The following is a 24,531-nucleotide window of genomic DNA, read 5'->3' as shown; positions in this document are numbered from 1 at the left end:
TGTGTAGCACTGAGATGTTGATACAGACTGAGGCTGCTCACTTGTTTATATATTGAATGGACCACTGAGAGGCAGAAATGCAGCAGTCAAATTTTTTTGTGCCTTCTGAGCAATAATCAAAACTGGAAAAGGGCATCTTTAGTTTTCCTGCAGGAGAGGGTAAGAAACATCTGTGTGCCTGCCTGCTCCTCAGAAGGGAAGGTCCATGGTGTGAAGCCTGTCAGGAGCCAGATTGTGGTCCAGTGCTGCAGCTCATGGGGTACGATTGGTGACTCTGGCTTGGTTGGATTTCAGCAAAATGAACACACAGGGGAAGTCTCCCAGCTGGAAGATGACAACCATGACCTCAGCTATCAAGCCAGATGCCAGGGTGGTCACACTGCACTGCCCGGGCTCTGCGCTGAGCGGCTGAGGAGGTGAGAGGCAGCTCCTGCATCTTTCCTTTGGGATGAGGCTGCGCTGAGGGCTTTGGGGTCTGGCCTGATCTTAATAACTGGCCTCAACAGGCGGCCTTGCAAGAGCCATTGTGTTTCTGCCAGCACCAGTCGCTACATCAGCTCGGATATTTCATAGCCAAATGAATGAGCAAACGGAAAGGTGAACGCTTCCGTGCCAGCTATTATGGGTGCGCGTACAGTGCACAATGTGCTAATCCCACCAGCCGCAATTGCATCCCTGGGCTCCAGGGGTTTTGGCACACAGGACAAAAAGGCTTCTGCTGTTTACGCGGTGTGGCAGAGCTGGCCAGATCCCCCCAGGGTGGCTGACCCTGACCTTAGCCATCCCTGCTCAGGAGACTGGGACAGCATGAGTGCGGTCCTGCCAGCTACAGCTCAGCTGATGTCTTTGGGGAGCGGGTGGTCACATCACAGGAGCACCTTAGGGTAAAGGCAGAAAGATGAACCCACATCAGCACTATGGCATGGGCCATGAGCTCCAGTCCTGGCGCCGGCATTAAAGCCTTACTCCTCCGACATAGGTACATCTCTGACACAAACAGCCCATCTCTGACACAAACAGCCTCTCTCAGAGGCAGGAATTAGCTCACAAACCTGCTACACAGCATCACAGAGACCATCACGGACAGCCCGGCAAGCAGACTGGTGGAGCACAGCCTGGCTCTAACCCCTAAAAATGCCAAAAAGCAGAAGCAACTAAGTTATTCTGACTTTTATTTCATTGCTTCTTAGTCCACACAGTCGGTATAAAATCAGGAAAGCAAAGCAAAAAAAAAAAAAAAAAGAGAACAAAAAACATGAAATGAAACAAAAAGAACAGCAACACAGTGTCTGGAGTCCTCAGAGGCAGCCTGGGGTCCATGCAGGTGCCCATTCAATTCATGGCCAGACATGTTGCTGACACACAGACAGAGGACAGACCTCTCGCTCCAGCAGCTGAGCTCCACCCAGAGCTGTTTCTGTTCCTCTTGACCACGAAGGGGGGAAGAAAGGAACCTTGGTTATAAATGCTTTATTAAAAATAATAGTAAGAGCAAGTCTAAGTACAAAAGCAGTTACAGCTCATGTATATTACACAGAATTATTTCTCATTTCTAGCTTTGTTGTTTACCTCAAGATCGTTAACTGAATTTCCAGTGAATAAGGTTAAATGGCTAGCAATACAAGGAATGGTAAATAGATAGCACCATTTCATATATCTGTTATTTGATTTCATAGATAGTCTGGGTTTACTTCTTTCTCATTGGCAGCCTAGCTCCACGGCAAGGATAAAGCACGTTTCATGGTTGGGAGCATCAATGCCCCGACATCTGGGCTCGGCTCAGCACACACCCCTGCCCCACCAGCACCGGGGGCACCCACAGAGCCCGCGCTGGATTGCAATTCCACCTAAGTGATTTAAAAGCCCAAATTCCCAGCGGGTGTGGTGGCAAGGCAACGGGACTTAGGCACATAAGTCATTTAGGCACTTGGGGCGATCAAAGCCTTCACTCCAAAATCCTTCAAACCTTTTGGAAGCATCTCCCATCAGATCTGGACGTGCACTTTAGTTACAAGGAACACAGCATGTGGCAGGAGGGAGGACCAGCCCTCAGGTTAGCATAAACAGGCCTAATTCTGCTTTTTGCCAACCTAAAACCAGCCAGAGCTGGGGACTTCTGGTGGTTGGATAGGGGCTGGCATGGGAAAAGAAAGTTCAGGCCAAAGAGGATTTTGCATGAGAGAAAATCACCACGCTCTTGTTACACTGTTAGGAGTAATAGTTCCTTAGGCACTTGCTTTAGGCTTTAAAACATAGCGTATGGTCAACAAAAGCAAACAATACTATGTACATATATGTAAAAAGTGTTATAAATAGGCTTTTTAAACCATAGATACTATATACATCTTCAATTAACAAGTAACCCTTTGAGTGTTTCCATTTGGGGTCGATTGGGTTTGGGTTTGGTGGGAGGGTTTTCTTTTTTTTTGTTTTGTTTTTGTTAATTTTCTTTTCCGTTTTCTCGTCTATTTTCCCCCGCCTCCGCCTCCTCCATGGACGTCATCAGTGCCCTTGTCGTGCCACATCACCACCTTGCAGCATCACTCGCGTTTCCGTAGGATGACGTAGATGATGCCGCTGGCAAGGGCCAGGGGGAAGGCCAGCCACGCCAGGATATAGGCAAAGCCGTAGGAGGTGTTTTCCGAGGCTTGGTGCCAGTCCGTGTGCCTCACTGTGAAGATGGCCGCACCGCTCATCACGCAGAGCCCTGCCAATGAAGCACATATAAGAATGGGTTAACAACGCCACGCACAGAGCAGTGCTCTTCTGGGAACCCAGAGCTGGAAAGGATCTGCCTGAGGGTAGGAAGGCTCTACAGAGGGACCTGGAAGGCTGGATCAGTGGGCTGTGACCAACGGGATGAGGTTCAACAACGCCAAGTGCCACGTCCTCCACTTGAGTCACAACAACCCCGTGCAGCTCCAGGCTTGGGAAAGAGTGGCTGGAAAGCTGCCCCACAGGAAAGGACTTGGGGCTGCTGGGTGGCAGCATCTGAACACGAGGCAGCAGGTACCTTGGCCGCCAAGGCGGCCACCAGCATCCTGGCTTGGATCAGACATGGGGTGGCTGGCAGGAGCAGGGAAGGGGTTGTCCCCCTGGACTTGGTGCTGGTGAGACTGCACTTTGAATCCTGGGTTCAGTTTTGGACTCCTCAATAAAAGGAGGACATTAAGGCGCTGGAGTGTGTCCAGAGAAGGGGATCAGTGCTGTGGAAGGGTCTGGAGAACAAGCGTTGTGGTTATTGGTCTCTTCTCCCAAGTAACAAGTGACAGGATGAGAGGAAATGGTCTCAAGTTACACCAGGGGAGGGTTAGATTGGATATTTCAAAAAATGTCTTCACTGAAAGGGTTCTCGGGCACTGGCAGAGGCTGCCCAGGGAAGTGGTGGAGTCTCCTTCCCTGGAGGGGTTTAAAAGACAGGCAGACAAGGTGCTTAGGGCTATGGTTTAGCAGTGCCCAGGTATGGTTGGACTCGGTGATCTCAAAGGTCTTTTGCAACCAAACAATTCTCTGATTCTAGGATAATACTCAACACCAGCATGGGAAACTGTTTTCACTATTGCCCCTTTTTACCCTGTCTCCTGGGAACTACAGTACAATATGGGGGGTGTGATGCTGTGGGCTCTGCCCTGGCTGCAGGTGGGTGGGGATATCCCTGCTAGGTTCAGCAAGCAAAATGGAACCTATGGAGCAAGCAAAGCTGGAGAATCACCTGAGCTAACTCATCCCTCAGGAAGCATTGGTACACCCCAGCTCTGGGCTGCTGCTCTGGACGAGCTCTGCTCCCCAGGGTGGATTATTTAAAACCCAGACTGTGGCCTGAGCCACCCTACCAGAGGTGCTGCAAGAGGTCAGACACAAACCCCACTTCTTTTAAAGCACAGAAGTTTCATTATCACCTGCCCAGGCAAGCAGAGCTGGGGCCAAGGGCACTCTGGTCTGTGCTCTGTGAGCCCCCGTCCTCCTCCAGGCTGAGAGGAGCCCAGCTGCAACCCCTACTCTCTGCAAATCCCTCTGCACCCACAGTTCATCCCTCATCCCCGGCTCCTTGACAGCCACAGGCCAGTGCAGGTCCCCGAGGGCTGTCTGGCTGTGCCCAGCTCTGTTAGGCAGCATTTTAGCTTTGTTGCAAAAACCAACCCATCAGCGTTGGGGACTGCCCAGAGCCAACACAAAGCCACCTCTATTTCTGCCCAAAACAAGCTCTTTCAGTCAATCCCAGCAGTTCTATTATACAGTCGCGGGACTGTTGTTGGAGTAAAGTTCCAAATCCCCTGCACGGACCTTGGGACCACCTACATTTAACCACCATGATATTTGAGCTGTAATTCCACTTGACACTGGTCCTTTGTTCTAGGAAAGTGCACAAGTGGGAATATGTTTCGTTAACGCGCCGCTGGTGCAGCTTCCATTCTCTAAGCACAAGAGCCAACTCCCACCATCCCAGCCCATGCACAGAGCACACAACAATTGTCCGCGGATGCTGGTGGGATAGAGAACAAGCATGCGGCCACGCCAGTCACCTACAGACAGCAGAAAATACAGCGGCAATTGTCCGCATGAGGAATTTGGCGGCAAAACGGAGGCGACGGTTTCTGCAGCATCTGCACTGAGTTTGGTCCAGAGAACACATTTGGGAAGGGCAGCTGCATTCAGCTGTCTGCACCAATGACAGCGAGAGCGCATCACCATGAAGAGTGAAGGTGAGGGGTCTAGAGAACAAGTCTTATGAGGAGCAGACGAGCGATCTGTTTAGTCTGGAGAAGAGGAGGCTGAGGGAAGACCTCATTGCTTTCTGCAGCTCCTGGAACGGAGGTTGTGGTGAGGTGGGTGCTGGGCTCTGCTCCCAAGAAACAAGGAGAGGAAACGGCCTCAAGTTGTGCCAGGGGAGGTTCAGACTGGATATTAGGAAAAATTTCTTTCCTGACAGAGTGGTGAAGGCCTGGCAGAGGCTGCCCAGGGCAGTGGAGGAGTCTCCATCCCTGGAGGAGTTAAAAAACCCCACATGTGGCCATGGCACCTGGGGACAGAGTTTAGTAGGCACGGTGGGGTTGGGCAGATGGTTGGACTGGATGAGCTGAGAGGATTTTTCCCAACCTTAATGATTCTATGGTTCTATGACCACATTAGAGCCTGATTTTAAGAACACACTCTAGATTTGCTTTGACAGGCCAGGAAGGTAAATGCTACCTAAAATTTGTTCCTGCAGGTCTGTGCATTCTGGCCCTGCAGACAAGCTGGGATGGGTGCTGGTGCATGCTCATGGTCAGCTCTTCAATGCAGGGCTTTGCTAAAAGCTGTGGGACATGTAGAAGGCACAGCCCTCAAGGGTAAGCCTACCATCTCCACTGCATGGGGACAGCAGCTCTAGGGTGGCAGGGAGGAGAGAGAAGGGATAAAAGTGATGCTGAGCCCGGAGAGAGTGATGGAAAGGTTGGGTCGAGCCCAGAGAGGCTCAAACCAATGTCTCTCTCATGTTGTGCTTACACATCTATGAGAAGTTACTTGTGGATGTGTTGGACCCACCAAGGATGGGGGGGGAGTTGTTTTAACACCTTTGTGATGACTGAAATCCCATCAGGGCAAATTCAGCTAGACTTCAGGGCTGGTTTCCAAGCAGTGGGGAGAAGATGCTGTGGATGCATCCTGCCCTGCTGCTGCACAACAGACCCAGCTGGCCTCGTGCATCTCTTCTTACCCTTATCTCCACTCCCCCGTTCCTCTGAGCCACAGCTGAAGTCACTATGGAGACCAGCCCCTGCCCTCTTTCCTAGCTCTCAGTGCACCACTGCTTGGCTTTTCACCAACAGCATCCAGCGCTCCTGCCCCTGGCACCCACCAGTTCAGGTCCAGGCTCCAAAACTGGAGACCCTCAGCTTTACCAAGCTACATCACTCCAGGAGGAGGTGTAGGGTGAGGAAGGGCCTCAGTAAGAGCTTCCTCACTCCCTCCCAAAAGGAGGGAGGTCGTCTCCAGCTCTGCTGAAGCTGAGGACAAAGCATTTGAGAGGGTGGGACACCTTCTTCCTGGCAGACCTACAGCAGGGATTTGCAGTGCCTGGGCTTGGCAAGGCATGGATGAACACCTGCAAAGCCTGATGGTCACATGGATTTCCTCCATTGGCTTTAGACAGCAGTGGCCTTCCACAGCAAGCTGCCAGGAGACCATATCAGGTTCATCTCCCTTGACTAAAGTCATCCCTACCTCCAGGTGGGATCTCCTGGCAGCCCTGGTACAGTCATGTCCTGTTTCCTACCAACAACCCTGAAATTAAGGGTCACAAAGATCCCAGCTTCACCAAACCCTCCTCCAGCCCTGGCCAGGGTGAACAAGGGTGAGCAAGGATGGCCACCAGCACTCATCTCTTCATGGTCCATCTGGACTCAGACCTCTGCCTATGAGTCCGCCAGGTCATGGGGAAGCTTCTTGGGGATCGAGTCATAATTTTCCTGCCCTTCATAGTGGCTGAAGAGACATTTGACTCAGGCCCAACAAGGATAGAGACAGCAGGGCTATGGCTACATCCCCTTAGGACACCCAGCACAGCATGGACAGGAGGTTGCAATCCCATTTTCTCTTCCTCTGAGAATGAAGATTTGCTTGAAATCACTCAGGAGAGAGAAGCTTTCAGCTCCCAGATCTATTAGATAAGCTCTCAGGCAGATGATTACATTATTAATGTCCATTTACCCTCCTTGTCTCCATGGCTGTAATGGGTTCCTACACATCTGTCTTTCCAGAAACGATGAACTGACCTGAACTCATCCCCTGCATTATGGCCAAGCAGATACTGTTATCATGGCTTTCATGCTACGCTTGCTAATAAAGGCTGGCTCTAAACTTTTCAAGGGTTTGTGAAGACCAATTGCTGACAGGATGCTCTAAACTTCTGCCAATGAGTTTTTCCACTACGCTGGCCGGACCTAAAGTGGGTTTTAGTTCAGCATCTAAAGCTCTACCAAACAGTAATGGTTATAAATTGGAGAGGGGAAGATTTAGACTAGACATAAGCAGGAAATTCTTCACAATGAGGGTGGAGAGGCCCTGGCCCAGGTTTCCCAGGGAACTGGTGGCTGCCCCATCCCTGGTAGTGTTCAAGGCCAGGTTGGATGGGGCTTGGAGCAACCTGATCCAGTGGGAAGTTTCCCTGCCCATGGCAGGGGGGTTGGGACTAGATGGTCTCTAAGGTCCCTCCCAACTCAAACCATTCCATGATTCTATGATTCATCTCCTTCCCAGACAGCCTGACATAATTAGCCATAACCTCATCGCACTACTTCATTTTTCTAGTCTGAACACTTGAAAATGCTCTCCACTGGATTCATATGCGGAAAAATAAATGAAGCCAGCAGCTTTAGAGCATCTATATTTGGAGAACTGCAAAGCAGGACACGAACTGTGGCTCACTGCCAGCAATGAGTTCTTTAAGAGTTAAAAATAGTAGCTGTTCCAAGTCCGCTGGCTCACCCTGCACACTCCAGTCGCTCTCCGCTCATGTGGGAAGTGGGAGCTGCCATCATGGCAAGCTTGTAAATAACCAGCAGATTCTCTTTCAGCGAAAGGAGATCATCACCACTTCTTCCACCGTGCCTGCTGCCATGGAAACCTTGCCTGGCCAGCAAAGGTGGGTCCCAACACCAACGCAGCCATCCTGGACCCTCAGTGTCCCAGCCCAAGCTGTGGGAAGAGCAGGCTGAGCCCTGGGTCTGACAGCCCCACAGCCTGCCTGCCCCACCACCCGGGACTGCTGGCTCAGCAATGCCTTCGGCTTGGTGGCTCTGGCACCCTGCCCTTCCGAAACCTCTGCCAGGGCGGCAACCCTTTCGCACCTTCTCTGGTTCCAGAGCAGAAGGGCTTGGATGCACAACATGTCCTGACAGCCAGACCCCATCCCAGGGAGTCTGAGACCTCAACAGACACAAATTATTCCTGTCCTGTTCCCTTCACTGAGCTATGCAGGAGCCAGTCCAGTGGTACCCAAGAGTATGTTTGGTTCCACCAGTACTCTCTCCTCTGCTTGAAAGCCCTTTGGACCCACCGCTAGCCCCATCGATCAGCCCTCACTTACCAGCAAGGATTTGGAAGATTCCAGTAATGTAAAAGCGCCCGCCCTTGGTAAGTGTGAACAGCTGGCAAAAGAACAGGAACAGGGACAAGACGCTGAAGATGATGGAGAGGATCATCATCGCTTGTACAGACTGCAGCCATTCTGGGGAAAGAAAGAGAGACAGAAACTTCAGTGCAAGCAGCATGGATGGTGAGCCTCCACCAGAGCCCGTGGCCCTGGCATCATCCCCTGCACTACCACCCCACCCCTGGTTCCTTTAAGTCTCTTAACAGCCAGGGGATGTGGTCACATCCAGTCCAGCATCAGCTGGTGAGGTCCTCAGCATGGGCATGATGCTGCCTGGGGATTTTGGATGATGTGTGCATGGACCAGCCTGTTGGGGAAAAATGAACTGCAGGGCTACGCACTTCCTCATGGAACATTTGTAAGAAGACATGAGCAGAGACATTAGTCCCTGTCTGAAGCCTGCAGAAATCAAGACAAATCCTCACTCCCAGCTTCACGTCAGGTGCTGGGAGTTCAGCTGTACTAGAAACATAAAAGCCATGTGTAACAAGCTGTGAGGCACAGCCAGCCAAGCTCAGAAGTAAAATAAATATATAGTGCATGAAAACACCCTCTGCCCTTGTAGAGTCAAACCTTTTGGAAAGAGCCTTCCCCAGCTGCCAAATGCAGCTGCCTCCCAGAGTGGACCAGTTAAACCAGCCCCTGCATGAGTCACTGCCTGGCTATTTCCAGGCTCCGTGGGTGTGTAACTCCCCACGTTAAAAAAAATATAAATAAACAAGCAAAATGCTGCTCCATCCCATCAGCTGCCCAGCTTGACAGAAAGAGGCAGTGCCTCCCAGCACCCGGACAGGGCCACGGTCACAGATCATAGAATCACAGAATCATTGAAGTTGGAGAAGACCTCTAAGCTCACCCAGTCAGCCCAACTCCACCATGCCAACTGAACCATGTCCCCAAGTGCCACATCTACACGCTTTTTGAATCCCTCCAGGGAAATACCTCCGCCTTTCCCTTCCCTTATAAAGTCTGAGATCAAAATGAGTATTTTCAGCCTTCCTTGAGAGGTCTTTAAGGATGCAATATTGATTAATTCACCAGAAAAGCCAGGCAGGACTCACTACAAGTAAACTGAGGTGCAAATTACCCAGTGAAAGGCAGAAAAGGCAGCTTTGGGCTGGACCCTCAAACAGGGGGGAATTAGGCAGCGCTGAAGTCCCAGCCCCAGCCTCACATTCCTGCCACAGTTTTACTCCCAGCAGCTTCTCTCCCCCGGCTGCACGCTACAAGGAACGGCTTTCTGCATCAAAAAGCTGAAACAGCAAAACTTTCAAATAAAGCCACACTTCAGCTTATCCACCTTCAGTAGCTGGTGCAGCAAATGAGACTGCCCAGAGCAGCATCTGCTCCCAGAGTAGTTATGATGCCTCCCCACCGAAACCTCACAAGCTGCACTCAGGGAAGCAAGAGCGGAATTTGAACCAGAGAGCAAGGTGCAGCATCTGGAGCCCTGTGTCCAGTTCTGGAATTCCCAACATTAGAAGAACATGGGACTGTTGGAGTGCGTCCCAAGGAGGCCACGAAAATGATCTGAGGGCTGGAGCACCTCCCACATGAGGAGAGGCTGAGAAAGTTGGTGTTGTTTATCCTTGAGAAGGCTCCAGGGAGACCTTAGAGCAGCTTCAAATACTGAAAAGGGCTTCAGGAAAGCTGGAGAAGGACTTTTTACAAGGGCTTGGAGTGATAGGATGAGAGGGGATGGCTTTAAATTGTAGGGGGGGAAGATATGGATTAGACAATAGGAAGAAATTCTTCACGCTGAGGGTGGGGAGGCCCTGGCCCAGGTTGCCCAGAGAAGACGTGTCTGCCCCATCCCTGGAGGTGTTCAAGGCCAGGTTGGATGGGGCTTTGAGCATCGTGATCTGATGGGAGGTGTCTCTTCCCATGGCAGTGTTGTTGGAACTGGATGAGCTTCAATGTCCCTTTCCACCTAAACTATTCCCTGATTCTACCTGCCCAGTCCCAGGCCCGCAGCTTGGCCGAGGACCCAGGAAGCCAAAACCTTTGTGATTTCAAATGCCATTGGAACCAGCCCAGAGAGGAGCCCTTTCTGCTCAGAGGTGGATGCTCTAACTGTCGGTTATTTTAGGAGAAGTCTGTCTAGACGGAAAGCTGAGTTGAGCTGTCTTTTTAATTGCATCCGCCTGCCTGTGCCTCTTCTTTTTTTCAATCTGAGTGTAAGTGATTTATATGGGCTTTGCAAAATCCCATGGTCGTAAAAAGCCGTATCAGAGGAACATAAAGGCAGGCACTGAGAGAGAGGGCAAAGCCCAGCGTAGCCGGTGGGGTTTCGCAGCTGGCCATACTGCTCTGCTGCAGCCAGAGAGCAACAACCACATGAGCTTGTGAGCAGGGAAAGCACGAGTTGATCCCACAGACCAGAGCTCTGGGCTTGCTCACATCCAGCCCTTTGTTGGCTTTTATTGGCTCCCTCTGTAAAACAAGCGGCAGCAGCCCCAGCTCCTGACTCAGAAACCCACAAGCACAAGTTGCTTCACTCCCATTAAGTCCAATTCCAGCTCCCCACAGCCTTCAGCTGCATTAGGACTGTTAATTGCCTCTAATTCATTTGAAAACACCACTGTAACTGCTGATAGGGTTGCTGCCTCCTCAACCTCACATGCTTTTAACTCCTTTGTTGTTTGCGCTGTGTTCCACCTATAGGCTTTTAAAAATAAAGTGAGTTTCCCACAGAGCCCGGGGCCCTCTTGTACCACAGGGCTGTCAGCACTGTTTACTGCCAGGCTGTTATTTGTGGCTTCCCCTGGGCAGTGAGTCGGTTATTCCATTCTTCTCCTGCAGCTCTTCAGCTCTGTTGTTTATATCTTTGTTCTTCAGGAGGAGGAAGAAAAGGAAACCGAGTGGAAAGGACAGATAACACTCGGCACACCGCTTCCGGAGAGGACCCAGCGAGGGCATTTTGAGAGCATTTTTCAGGCAGTCAGAAACAAAATATGAAGTTTTTACAAAGCAAATTCAGAATTTCCCTAAGCTCTTCAAGCTCTGATGCACTTGTGTCACTACTTAGAGTAGCAGTGAAAAGGCTTCACTCCTGGGATGCTGAGGACTACATTTTGTTGCCCTAAAGATTAATGTGAAAGAAAGAAATCCAGAGCAGAAACTCAAAACCTAGAGCAGAAATTGAAACTTAGAGCAGAAACTGCAGCTGAACCCCCAGAAGACTGCAGCCAACCCACCTCCCACCAGCAAAGCTCCAGCCCAGCTTGCATAAAGGCTTTATCCAGACCAGAGGTGCAGCTGAGCAGGACTGACAGGGCAGGCAGAAACACACCTTTGCCCAGGAGCAGAGAGCCTTACAGGACAGGCTTTGGCTCCCCAGGATTTAATTCACTGCTTTTGTTGAAGACACCCCATTCCTCTTTCAACCCAGCCAATGAGAAAGAATAAAGTGCAAGAAGAAAACAGACTGGAGAACAGAAGGCTCCATGGAGACCTGAGAGCCACCTTCCAATACCTGAAGGGGGCTACAAGAGAGCTGGAGAGGGACTTTTTACAAAGGCATGGAGTGATAGGACGAGGGGGAATGGCTACAAACTGGAGAGGGGCAGGTTTAGACTAGACATAAGGAGGAATTTCTTCACGATGAGAGTGGTGAGGCCCTGGAACAGGTTGCCCAGGGAAGTTGTGGCTGCCCCATCCCTGGAGGTGTTCAAGGCCAGGTTGGATGGGGCTCTGAGCAACCAGATCCAGTGGGAGGTGTCCCTGCCCATTGCAGGCGGGTTGGAACCAGATGATCTTTAAGGTCTCTTTCAACCCAAACTATTCTATGATTCTATGATTTGAGGGATCAGCTTATACCCTCACTGTATGACATGACTAAATTACACACCCCATGTGCTGTGCCCTGCAGCTGATGGTAACACGTTGCATGCAGTGTTTTCCCTTTGCAAACTGCGTTTGCACTATACACTTCAAAAGCAACCACTTCTGGGGAAGAAAACATCCACTAAGGAGGTAACCGTAGCATGAAATATATACAAAACTAGAGGGAGGGGAAATTCATGAGCATATCTGCATGGTAAAACCTGCCCCCTCAATGCGGCAAAATAAACATCAACAGAGTCAGAAACAGCACCTGCAATGCCTCACACAAAGGTACCAGCCCAGATCTGCCAGGAAAAGATGATTTCTGAACAGATACTTTCCAAAGCAGATGCTCACACTCCCAGGTCCGATCAAGAACCTGAACCCAGCTTATACCCTTTCTAAGAAGCAGATGGGTCACATCACAAGCACTGGGGCTTACAACAATCCTAGGACTTGACATTCAAACACTCCTTAGGATGGTTGAAAAAAGGCAAACTGAAGATGCAGGAATATTACAGAATTATAGAATGGTTTAGGTTGGAAAGGACCTCAAACTACATCCAGTTCCAACCCCCTGCCATGGGCAGGGACACCTCCCACTGGATCCGATTGCTCCAAGCCCCATCCAACCTGGCCCTGAACAGGGATGGGGCAGCCACCACTGCTCTGGGCAACCTGGGCCGGGGCCTCCCCACTCTCACAGCAAAATAGTCCTTCCTGAACTCTCATCTCAATCTGCCCCCTTTCAGCTGAAAACTGTTCCCCCTCACTCTATCCCTGCACTCCCTGATCAAAAGACTCTCCCCAGTTTTCCCAGAGTCCCCTTCAGTACTGGAAGGTCAATTAGCTCAATTCCATCATTCTTCTGGGGCTCAACTTCGGATCACTGCCCCTTGGCAACTCACTGTAGCAACTCAGAAAGGCAAAAATGCTCAGCTCCCTGCAGTGCTCTTCCTGAACAGCACAGACTTCCCCACTGTCACCCATGTCCCCATCGCTTGAAGTAAGCATCTCTCCAGCTGGGAGGACAGCATCACAGATTGTCAGCCACATCCAGCTCCATGACATTGCAACTTTCTTCTGCTTTGGTCTCAGACCTCCCACTGGCACAAAGTCAAATCTTCCTTGACTGCGCCCTAGGCTGCTGGCTGCTAAAGCCAGGCAAAGAAGGCTTTGTACCCAACAGTTGCTCCTTTCCTCATATGTCCATTCCCTAGAGAGGACCATGATGCTGGATGGAGGTACTCCTGGACATCCCACCAAAAAGACGGATTTAAAGAAATCCCAAGGTATTTGTAAGGGCTAGGGGATGAGCAGGTGGGAAACATCAGGACTGTGGGAAGGCACTGAATGAATAGTGCTGCAATTCCTGCCCAAGACTTGCCGGTTCTCTTCTGTAGCTCTTTCAGAAGGAGATGAAACCCCTCAAAGCCCTCTTTTCTTATCATGTCCTTCCTTTTGCCTTCTCCTCAAAGCTCCATCGAAGAAGTCCCCAAGGCCGGGAAGTCTACAGCTCTTCAGATTTGCCACATTCAAATGTGAAGAGTTTTCATACTGGCCTGTCCTCCACATCTCAATGGTTCAGGCATGAGACTATAGCAGCCATCCTGTTGGACTTTCAAAACTCGCATCCCCCAGAGGCAACCATCAGTGCTGCTGAGGCAGTAGAAAGCTGCTGGCATCAAGAAAAACACCTTCCAACAGTTTCACGACACCCAATTCAGCTCCTCTCCAAGACCCTTGTCATGGTGCCTCTGGCATCCTTTTGGCTTGTATGTGAGAGCAGAGGTGGTAGATACATCATTTCAGGCTCAGGTTCTCCGAAGTGCTTAGATACCAAGTCCCACTGATTTCAAGTCCAGGCACCAGGAGCAGGGATGGGGAGTGGTGATGCCTTGACCCACATGCACGCCACAGAAATACACAGCCTGTAGCCATAGAGACACCCAAGAGTCTCATCAAGGCCTAAAAAATGTTGGTTTAAGAGTTTCATAGAATCATAGAATGGTTTGGGTTGGAATGGACCTCAAGGCCCATCCAGTTCAATCCCCTGCCATGGGCAGGGACACCTCCCACTGGATCAGAGGGCTCAAAGCCCCATCCAACCTGGCCTTGAACACCTCCGGGGATGGGGCAGCCACCACTGCTCTGGGCAACCTGGGCTCGTTTCTCACCACCAGCTTTCCAGCACTGCACTTTGCAGTGGACTGCTCCACACATTCTTCTGAATTTGAAGTCATCATTTGCCTACTCGTTGCCTTATTCCTCACTTTTGCTTCTCTTCTATGGGCCAAAGCCCCCCACCTGGATAGGAAGCCTGACTGACGCCCTTCTTACACAGAAAAACAGGAGTCAAAGAGCTCTGGAGCAGCTGAGAAAAAAACCAGCACCAGTTCCCTACCTCTCTTTATCAGATGCTCTGTTTAAGAAAATCAAGCAACAATAAAAACCCGGCTTTCAGCAGAGGAAACCCCTTTCATATCAGAGGCAACGCGGTTATGAGAGAAACTGATATGAAATACAAAATATTCTCCTAGAATACATCAAAGTTTTAGACAACGAAGGGGTGAGCTACAGTCAGCCACAAGCTGGCAGAGTGGGGCTCAACCCTGCCTGAGTTAGGCCAGTGTTATCTACTACTAATAATAAACTGGATGTCCAGAAACCACAAAGTGCTCAGGTTAAAAACTGGCTCTTTCCTGCTCTGCTGGACCACAGACATCCCCAAATCAAATCTCCTCACTCCAAGAAAGACATTGAGGGGCTGGTGCGTGTCAGGAGAAGGGAAAGGAGCTGGGGAAGGGGCTGGAGAACAGGTGAGGAGGGTGCTGAACTCTTCTCCTAAGTAACAAATAATAGGATGAGAGGAAATGGCCTCAAGTTATGCTGGGGAGGGTAAGATTGGAGATTGGGAAAAATTTCTTCACTGACAGAGTGGTGAAGCCCTGAAGCCCTGGCAGAGGCCGTCCAGGGCAGTGGGGAAGTCTCCATCCCTGGAGGGATTTAAAAGACGGACAGATGAGGTGCTCAGGGATGGTTTAGTAATGGACAGGTATTGCTGGGCTCAGTGATCTCAAAAGTCTTTTCCAACCAAATGATTCTCTGATTTTATAAGCTGGATGGGGGCAGCTGACGGCTAGAACCACAAGTATAAAGGCTGTGTGTTATCATAGACACAGACTGTCCAGCATTTACCACAGGGTTTCATTATAAAAAATTCAGCATCCTTAAATATAGGTTAACTTCTTGCTGGTTTGCAGCTGCCCAGCAGAAAAAAAGCAAAGGGCTGCAACAGCGCTGTACCCACAAGACTCAGCAAGACGCACAGCGTAAGGGCAGAAGGTGACTTTAGCATTCAATAAATAGCTGAAACAATTTATTAACTATTTGAATCTTTAAATTTTTGAACTCCCAACATCAACATGCAGGGGTGACTGGGCTATTGCCTCCACCTCACCCTCCTGCTTGAGGAAGGGTCCCCTCATCACTGACAAATCCACCAAGTCTTAGACTCATAGAATGATAGAATGCTTTGGGTTGGAAGGGACCCTTACGGGTCATCCAGTCCAACCCCCTTGCAAGGAGCACAGATCCAGCTAGTGCAGTCTTGACTCTTCCACTGGGCTGGAGGGGAATGTGCCCCTACCTCTTTTTGTTCAGATATTTTATACTCACTATCCATAAAGGAATTAGACACTGAGAAGTAATTTTCCTTGCCGCAAGACTTGAATGCTGCAGTGCAACAACATTTTCAGCCACAAAAAGGATGGCAGACAGTTGAATGGCACCTCCACCTCTCCATTCCTCCTCTGTGCCAGCATTGCCAGAAGAAACAGTTTGAAAGAATGAGAAGGCCAGCAAAGCCATTTGGGGTGGATGAAAGAGCAAAAAGCAATGGGTTCAGATGCCTCAGTCCTGCATTTTAAAGAGGAAAAAAGCAGCTCAACTCCTTGTGGGGACAGCTGATGGGTCAGGGCACAGATGCCCCTGCCTTGTGCCAGGGATGATGGCTCTCCCTGCCTCCTCCAGCACAAAGAAAATGCAGTGCTGCTTGGGGTCTCGCCTGCCAGAGCAAAGGGGCTCTGGAAGAGGGAAGGTCCCCTGGTGTGTGGCAGTGCCTACTCCATTGATAAGAGGTCCACCCTGCCTGCCTAGGTGGTCCAGGACAGATCTGCTCCGGTCAACCCACCTGGGTTTTGCTTGTGGTCATCATATCAGCAAATCTTCAGCATCACACAGTTCACAGTAATCACAAGGATTGGCAGAATTTCCTAAGGTTAAGGGTTTTCTTTTCCCTTTAAAAAAGCCCAAAACCACCAGCCTGTCTGTGAACAAGGCAGTCATGCCAAAGCCACAGAGCAGCAACAGGAGAAACTGTAAGAAGACAACAGGGAAAACATCTACGGACATCCTGATTGACGTAGAGCTTTCCATTGCTTCCCCACATTTGTCGGAAGATCCAAGGGCTGAAGCACCTCTGCAATGAGGACAGGCTGAGACACTTGAGGTTGTTCAGAAGCTCTGGGGAGACCTTAGAGCAGCTTCTAGTACTCAAAGGGGCTCCAGTAAAGCTGGGGAGGGGCATTTTACAAGGGCACAGAGTGATAGGATGAGGGGGAACAGCTTTAAATTGGAAGGGAGAAGATTTGGTTCAGACATCAGGAAGAAATTCTTCATGGTGAGGACGGGGAGACCCCGGCCCAGGTTGCCCAGAGCAGTGGTGGCTGCCCCATCCCTGGAGGTGTTCCAGGACGGGTTTGATGGAGCTTTGAGCCCCCTGATGCTGTGAGAGGTGTCCCTGCCCGTGGCAGGGGATTAGAACTGGGTGGGCTTTAAGGTCTCTTCCAACTCTATGATTCAGCATTTGCACCAAACTCAGAGGAAGAGCAGTAGAAAGTAGCAGAAAAAAAAATTAAAAAATTTTCTCTGCATAAAAAATTCAATTGTGGAAAGAAAAGGCCATTTTTGGAGGAAAAAAAAATATCACTGTCTGGAAATTTGGGGTGGAATCTACTTTAAGAGCACTTGAGTGGCTCAGGGCCGGCCATGTGCCCTGTGTCTGCAGCGGGATTGCACAGCTGGGGGCTGGCGTACAGCCCTACCGACGCACAATTGTGGGATTCAGAGCTGAATTCTTCAGATAAGTTTTTTCCAGGAATGTCTGACAGCGCAAACGAAGCAAAGATTGCAACATTTTTTCCATAGTTCTTGGCACTTGGGAAAAAAAAAAAGGTCATTATCTAAGAAGCAAATGCAGACATCAAAGCAACAAGCAGGCAGTTGTAAAAGGCGAAGAAGGGGGCATCCTTCCCTGACCTGGCATTTCCTCCTCTCTCCCTGTGCTCGCAGACATCAGAACTGCTCAGCCCTCACATACGTGCGGCGTTCAAGCCACGCCAAGAGGAACTGGTGAGGTGGGAGCTCAGAGTCTACCAAGACCGCCTCCACCCTGTGCCCAAGGTCTGCTGATGTCCTGGGGAGCCACAGTCCAACAGTCCCCCCGTGGCCAACCCTTGGATTGTTGTGCTGTTTATTCCATTCTCATGGGATGATCTAGCAGGTTACCAGCACAGTCCCAATCCTGTCCCCTTGCTGGCACTTGGTTTTGGCAAGTTCAGCTCCAGCACCCAAATAACGGTCATCCAAACAGAAGGGTGCCTGTGCGGTGGTACAGAAGGCTTCATCCATCCTCACTGTGCTGACACCAAGGGGACCATCACAGCCCTACTGCTGCCGCATCCGCCCCAAAACCCCATCCATGCTGCAAACACAAGACCCAGCCCTACAAAATTCCATATATTCCAAGTTCTGAGCACCACCCCTTTCCAAAAAGAGAGGAAGAAATAACTGCGCTGCAGCGGCCACTGCGATGGCCAGAGGAAAAACTGCCTCTACGTAAAGACCGAGCTCTGCCAAAATCCCCAAACGAGGATTTCTTGTTCTTAGGCCAGAGCAGCCCTTGGCACTCAGTGTTTAACTGTTAAGCACCGTCCTTGGCACAGGCACAGAGAAACAAGCTTTTAAGGCTTTCTCCAGCCCACTGTAGCATGTACAGCCTGTGTTTGGAAAGCGGTTTAAATGGGAACGGTTTGTGGTATTTGGTATAGGAGCTTTCAGGTTTTTGAAAGTAAGCATATTCCTATGGAAAAAGAGTCCAGGGAGCACAAGAAGGACCAGCCAAGGGGTGAGCGTGAGCCTCAGAGGTGGCCCTGCCACACCACCCTTGTCCGATATCGCCACTGTCACTCTGGTGAGTGTCCAATTGCAGCTCCCCTGGCAGCACAGGGGTGGCAGGACCAAAAGGCTGGGAGAGGGGCAGCGGGGAGGGAAGGTGCATCCTGGAAAGGATGCTGTGTGGGAATTTTACTCTGTTTTTACAAACAGATTTTAAAAGCCTGGCATAAGCCTAGGAAATATCTTTTGATTTTGTGTTCCTACAGCAATGTTGAGCTCTGGATCCTCCATCCAGGGTCCTACCAGATGGAAACTGGTCCTCAGCAGCACTGCTCCCACACCGCTGCTGTGGGGTGGAGAGGCAGAAGCTTTTGCCTAAGCAAAAGGCCCTTTTCCTAACGCCAACAAATAAGAGCTGTAAGACTTGAGCACAGTGCACCTCTACTCAAACAGCAGCCCCCTGGGGCACCTTATGAACCAAACTCTGCTGCCTGACTGCCATCTTGAACACAGCCTCTTTAATGATAAATATTCATCACTGAAAGGATCCAGAGGGAAGCCTCTTTTTCAGCAGCTTCTAGGAACAGGGCGCTATAGAGTCACGAGACACAGCAGGACAGCGAGATGTGGAGGAAACCACCCCAACCGCATTTTGGACAAGTCCCTCTCAACGCTGACAGCTCCCTGACACACAGCATCCTGGAAACACCTAGAAAAAGTGGTGCCAGTTTGAAAAGCAAAAGATTTGGGGAGGCTTTAGTGCTCCAGGACACCCAGGGGGCAATCGCTGCCTTTTATTTCAAAGTGTAAGGTCAGCAGTTTTGGAGCATGGATGAATGGCCATGAAGCCGCCTGCCTAAGCTGCAGATAGCCAGCCCCAGCCAACTGCTGATGAAGGACATGGCTCCAGAAGGCTCCTCGGCTGGGACAGGGTCCAGGTGCTTCCCAGCTGGCCCCAATACCACCAGGCGTCAGCAGAGTCCCGCAGCTGTGGCTTCACTCCCACCAAAACCAGTGCAGGGAAAGAGGCCGCTGCTTTCCACACAGGGAAGAGAGAGAGTGAGCATCAGTACCCACCTCCCCAGGTGGGCCACTCACAAGTGGTTTGCTCCCAGCAGGCTGGGGAGTAGGGTGATCTGGATCTCCAAAACCCTCTGACAGTGTCCCACCACCACAAGACTCTGAAAGCACTTAGTGCTCTCCACTGTGACTGTTTCCCTCCTTGCCAAGACCACGTGGCACTGGTTTGCTCCTACGCCAGGACCACTTTTCCAGCATAGTGTGACTGTGCTCCCAGTGACATTGCTATGACTCACAACTGGTTTCACTGAGGGTTGCACTGGGAGAATCTGTTTCCATGGGAAAGTAAAAAACAGGCTAACCCAAGCTCAAACACCGGAAACAGCTCTGCAGCCTTCTGGGGAAACCAAGGCACAGGCTTGCCTGACTCTCTGAGCACAGATTTCATGCTATTAGTACCACTGGGTGCCCTGGAAACTCTGTGTCACGGCATCTTAGGAAGCACCTCTCCCCTGCTGACCTCAGCAATCAGCTCGACGGGTGATGTCACGCGGGGTGACACTCAGCTCAGTCCAGACGTGGCTGCTCAGCCATCCCAGATGTGCAGGTGCCAAGCGGGCTGGTTTGGCAGTCTGAGAGCTGGGCACACCCCGCACATGCCGCTTGGTAACAAACCACAGAGCGAGGAGTGTGCCCAAACCCAGCCGGTTACAGCAGCTCTCTAGAGAGTGGAGAGGGTGCCCTCCAGGGACAGGCTTGACTTTAAAACACCCTCGCGACTGCAGCAAGAGGAAGGCACATTGAAAACGGCCCCTCCAGAAAATCCCTTTCCAAGGGCAGCTGAATGTTTATACATTCACGAGGTGTCCAAGATCAGACTGAATGGGGCTTGGAGCAATCTGATCCAGTGGGAGGTGTCCCTGCCCATGGCAGAGGGTTGGAACTGGATGGGCTTTAAGGTCCTTTCCGACCCAAACCATTCCATGATTCTACGGTTCTATGATAATAAGAGGAGACCCCTGAAAAGTGCTCAAGCAGGTCACCCCCACTGTGGCCGAGTGTGCTGAACACCCCACCACGGTGCTGCCAGGAGCTGCCCCAGAGCTCAAGGGCAGCAGGGCAGAGCAATAGGCATTGAGCCTGGTACCCTTGCTAAGCCCCAACACAACCTCAGGGACTGGTAAAGTCGGGGGAGCCTTCTCCCCACCAGAGCAGAGGAGCAGAGAAGAAGGGGCTGGAAGGCACAACTTGAGTACTGCAGAGAAAAACAACAGGGAATCCCAAATAATCCGCAGAGGCAAAACTCCCTGTATTTACAGGTCTGGGGATGAGAATAAAAGCAAGGAGCAGCAGCAATCTTGACTGGGGAACACTCACCATTCGTGGACGACGTCAGGCAGTGGAAGATGGTACCAGAGGTGCAGTTCTGCCAGAGGTCTGCTGTATTCCCACCGTTCACCAACCATTGCTGCAAGAGAGATGCTGCCCATGAACCGGGAGGTGACAGCCAGCTATGTGCCCCCCCACCCCACAAGGCTTTGGCACCGAGCAGCCCCAGTGCTCACCGGCACGCGTCTGCCCGGCCAAGCGCTCCCAGGCACGTGCTTTTCTTTAGAAAAGAGGTTTGGAAAGTAAATACTGATGTTTGCTTTTAGCTGCTGTTGCCCCAACGGCAGAAAAACAGAAGCTCTTTATTCTTTTTAAACCTGGCCCAAATCCCATGGGGGATGCGCGCTTCCCTCCCCTCTGCTGGCCTCGCCTGCTGCCTGGCCGGGCTATTCGAATGCTTCCACGTGATTTCTAACAGCTCGGAAGATTTTTGTAACGTCTTCTATTACTGTTACCACTCCCCACCAAAAAAAATATGAAAAATAAGGGCAAGAAGCATCTGGTGAAGCAAGCCTGGAACTCTGAAGCTCCACAAAACTGCTGCCTAAACACCACGTTCGAACTCTTCCTAAGCCGATGACGTGGTAACTGGGCTCTGAACCGAGAACAGTGCTGGAACCCTCTGGCCACGCAGCCTTCAGCTCTCAATCATCCCGCAGCTTGCAAAGCTTAAGCTTTGAAAAATCACCAGTTGGAGCCCATCTGGGTTAGGGGAGAGAGAGTGTGCCCGATTCCCAGCCTCAAAGGCACAGGGCTGGAGGGCAAACCTGCTGGTGCTGAGGAGCCAGTGCCCAAACCAGCCGGCTCTGACGGGGTTAGCTCAGCCTGGCTGTGCTGGTCCTGTGGGCTGCAGCCCCTCAGCAGGTGCAGTTCCTTTGTGAGAGGGGAGAACGTTGTCACCCCCCCGCAAGGTGTTTAGGTGCTCTGCAGCTGCTCCGGGCCATGAACTCATGAAGAGATGGACTTCAACAGCATGGAGCAGCTGCCAAGCACCCAAACCACCTTCCCCAGGGATGCCACTGTTTTCCCGTCTCACAAAGGAGCTCCACTTGCTGAGGGGCTGCGGCCCCTTCTCTGTTCTCCCCGGGGATGCCCTGCACACCTGCTGTGGCACGCACCAAGCGACCCACCAGGGACATCCAACAGCACACACACAGAACCAGCTTTCTGTGTGAAACACTCCAAAATCCCACTGTTAGTAAGACTAGAATAGGAAAATAAAATCAAATAAATAAACAAAGCTAAAAGCTGCTAAAAGCCAGCGTGGAAAATAAACCACGAATAAAAATAACCCCTTCTGGTCTTGCCATGCCAGAACCCCTCCCCGGGTCCCCCAGAAAGTCTGTACTCACACTAACGATGGTGGAGACGAAGAGGAGCACCAGCACGGTGACATGGAGCACGATGATGCCCAGCAGCAAAATCAGCATCTTGGCGGCGGTGGAGAGCAGCTCTGGACCGGGAGACGATGCGGAGGGTGAGGGAGATGCTCGCCCGGCCCCGGGGGCAGCGGGAGGTGCTGCCTGCACTGGGGACCCCCGGACAGCGGCGGAAGAGGGGATCGATCCCAGCCCCCCTACGGGACCCCCAGCCCCGCACCGAGGGGGGATCGATCCCAACTCCCCTGAGGGACCCCAACCCCGCACCGAAGGGGGATCGATCCCAACTCCCCTGAGGAACCCCCAGCCCCGCACCGAGGGGGGATCGATCCCAACTCCCCTGAGGGACCCCCAGCCCCGCACCCAGGGGGGATCGATCCCAACCCCACACCGAGGGGGCATCGATCCCAGCCCCCCTGCGGGACCCCCAACCCCGCACCGAGGGGGGATCCCAGCCCCTGGGCCCCCCAGGAAGGGCTCCCCGCGGGGCCCCCCCAGCCGCCCCCTTTCAGGGGGGAAGGGGGGCTTCTCGGCATCCCCACCCGGGGGTCTCGGGGGCCCCTCTCCCCAGGCTTTCCCAGCCCTGGCGACCCCCGGGGAGGGTCCGACTCGTCCCATCGCACCCGGCGGGGCTGCCTCGGTCCCTCTGCCCGGGGGGAGCTCCCCGTCCGTGTCCCCTCCGGACCCCGGGCAGGGGCTCCCCCACCGCGGGTCCTTTCCCAGCGCATCTCCCCTCGGGACCCCCTGGAGGAGGAGGGAGGGGCTGCCCCGACCCCTCTGCCCTCGGTTCCCCCCGGCGCGGCCCCCACTCACGGCGCGGAGCGGCGGGCGCGGAGCGGAGCGGGCAGCGCTGCGGAGCGGGAGCGGCGCCCTCAGGTTCCCCTTTAACCGGGGCCGCCGCCCCACTTGCGTCTGCGGGACAGGGAGGGCCCCTCCGCGCCGCCCGGCGCTCCGCCTATAAAGCGGCAGCGCCCCGGCCGGGAGGAGCGCGCTGCCCGGCCTCATCGGGCCCGTCCCTGCTCCTTCCCCTTTGCCCTTCTCCTTCCCCGTCCCCGTCTTCCCCTTCTTTCTTTCTCCTTCCCCTTCTTTCTTTCTCCTTTCCCAACCCCTTCTTTATTTATTTCTTTCTTTTTTCCATCCCCTTCCTTCTTTCTTTCTCTTTTCCCATCTCCTTCTTTCTTTCTCCTCTCCCATACCCTTTTTTCTTTCCCTTTCCTCCCTTTCCTCCCTTTCCTCCCTTTCCTCCCTTTCCTCCCTTTCCTCCCTTTCCTCCCTTTCCTCCCTTTCCTCCCTTTCCTCCCTTTCCTCCCTTTCCTCCCTTTCCTCCCTTTCCTCCCTTTCCTCCCTTTCCTCCCTTTCCTCCCTTTCCTCCCTTTCCTCCCTTTCCTCCCTTTCCTCCCTTTCCTCCCTTTCCTCCCTTTCCTCCCTTTCCTCCCTTTCCTCCCTTTCCTCCCCTGTCCCATTCATCTCTGTCTCCTTTCCCTTGCCCTTTCCCATCCCTATCCCCATCTCTATCCCCATCCAGGGATGGCTGCTGCTGCTTCTGCCCCGCACTGGCCAGTGAGGAGGTGTGGGGTGTGGCTGGCTGGGGGTGATGGTGGGCGGTTTGAGGGGCACCCTGTGGTCTGGCAGCCCCCCCTCCTTGCCTCCTACCCACTATAAGCCCTGGTGTGGGAGCCCCCACTGCTCACCCACTCGTGGGAGAGAGAGGAAAACTTCTGGGAGCGGCACTGCCCGTCTCTGCTCTCCTGGGAGGTGGGTGCCTGCGAGTGTCGGAGGGGCTGGCACAGCGCAGTGCGGGGCTGCAAGAAGCCCTAGAGCACCCTGGGCAGGATCCGACCCCGGTATTTTCCTAACGCTGGGAAATTTTCCTAAGGCTGCGTATTTTCCTAAACAGAAAAGTGACTTCTGCAGAGGGCTGGAAGGGAGCTTTCCTCTTCCAAAGATGCATGAGGAGGCAGGCATCAGCAGCAGCGAAGTGACATGGAGAGGAGAAAGAGCTCTGCTGCATCAGGTGGCTCCCCTCGCCCTGGCAGAGGTGGTTTGTGTAGCCCCAGACAGGGATCCATGCAACAGGATTTTGGGAATGAGCATCTGGCTGTGCTGAAGTCAAGGGGAAAGCTGTCTCAGATTTACACAGCGTGTGTCCAGGAAAGGGACTGCAACTTGCTCCAGCGATCGCAATGTGATTCTGTCCCTTGGGCTGGGGATTTTTAACATTTGAAAGGCAAACATTATGGAACTGAGTGACTTTTCACTAAATGGAAGGTGAGAGTTTCCAAAATGCTGCAGGACTGAGGTTGGCTGCATGCTGGAACAGCGACCTTCACTCATTCTTCAAACACAGCTAATTGGTTGAAATAAATTTCCCTCCTCCTCAACAGCCCCTGCAGGAGACCTCTGCACTCCCAGGAGTCCTGAGCACAAGCACCAACCTCTCCCCTCTTCACACAGCAGGTCCAAACTAATCTTGCTTCATTGCAGAGATAAGGGAAATAGGCAACCAGCCACTGAAACTGTAAGTCTTAGGAGAACGAGGGAGAAAAGTGTGCTTGGCTCCTTCCTCCTGGCAAGCAGAGGTGTGTTCCCTGCAGCACGGGCTCTGGC

General features: G+C 52.2%; 1 protein-coding gene across 1 annotated transcript; it reads right to left on the bottom strand.

The window, feature by feature from the left end:
- Positions 1-1,455: 1,455 nt before the first annotated feature.
- Positions 1,456-22,890, bottom strand: PMP22 (peripheral myelin protein 22). The gene is made up of 5 exons (XM_054083422.1): positions 22,738-22,890; positions 21,898-21,998; positions 20,534-20,624; positions 8,069-8,209; positions 1,456-2,707 (listed from the first exon to the last, which is right to left on the bottom strand). Exons 2-5 carry the CDS (start codon positions 21,973-21,975, stop codon positions 2,541-2,543), a joined length of 477 nt encoding a protein of 158 aa, XP_053939397.1. The 5' UTR covers positions 21,976-21,998; positions 22,738-22,890; the 3' UTR covers positions 1,456-2,540.
- Between the last annotated feature and the right edge of the window lie 1,641 nt (positions 22,891-24,531).

Source organism: Cuculus canorus, chromosome 18 (genome assembly GCF_017976375.1).
Source record: "Cuculus canorus isolate bCucCan1 chromosome 18, bCucCan1.pri, whole genome shotgun sequence".
NCBI lineage: Eukaryota > Metazoa > Chordata > Aves > Cuculiformes > Cuculidae > Cuculus > Cuculus canorus.
Note: the sequence above shows the minus strand (reverse complement) of the source record. Positions and strands in the feature narration are given on the sequence as shown.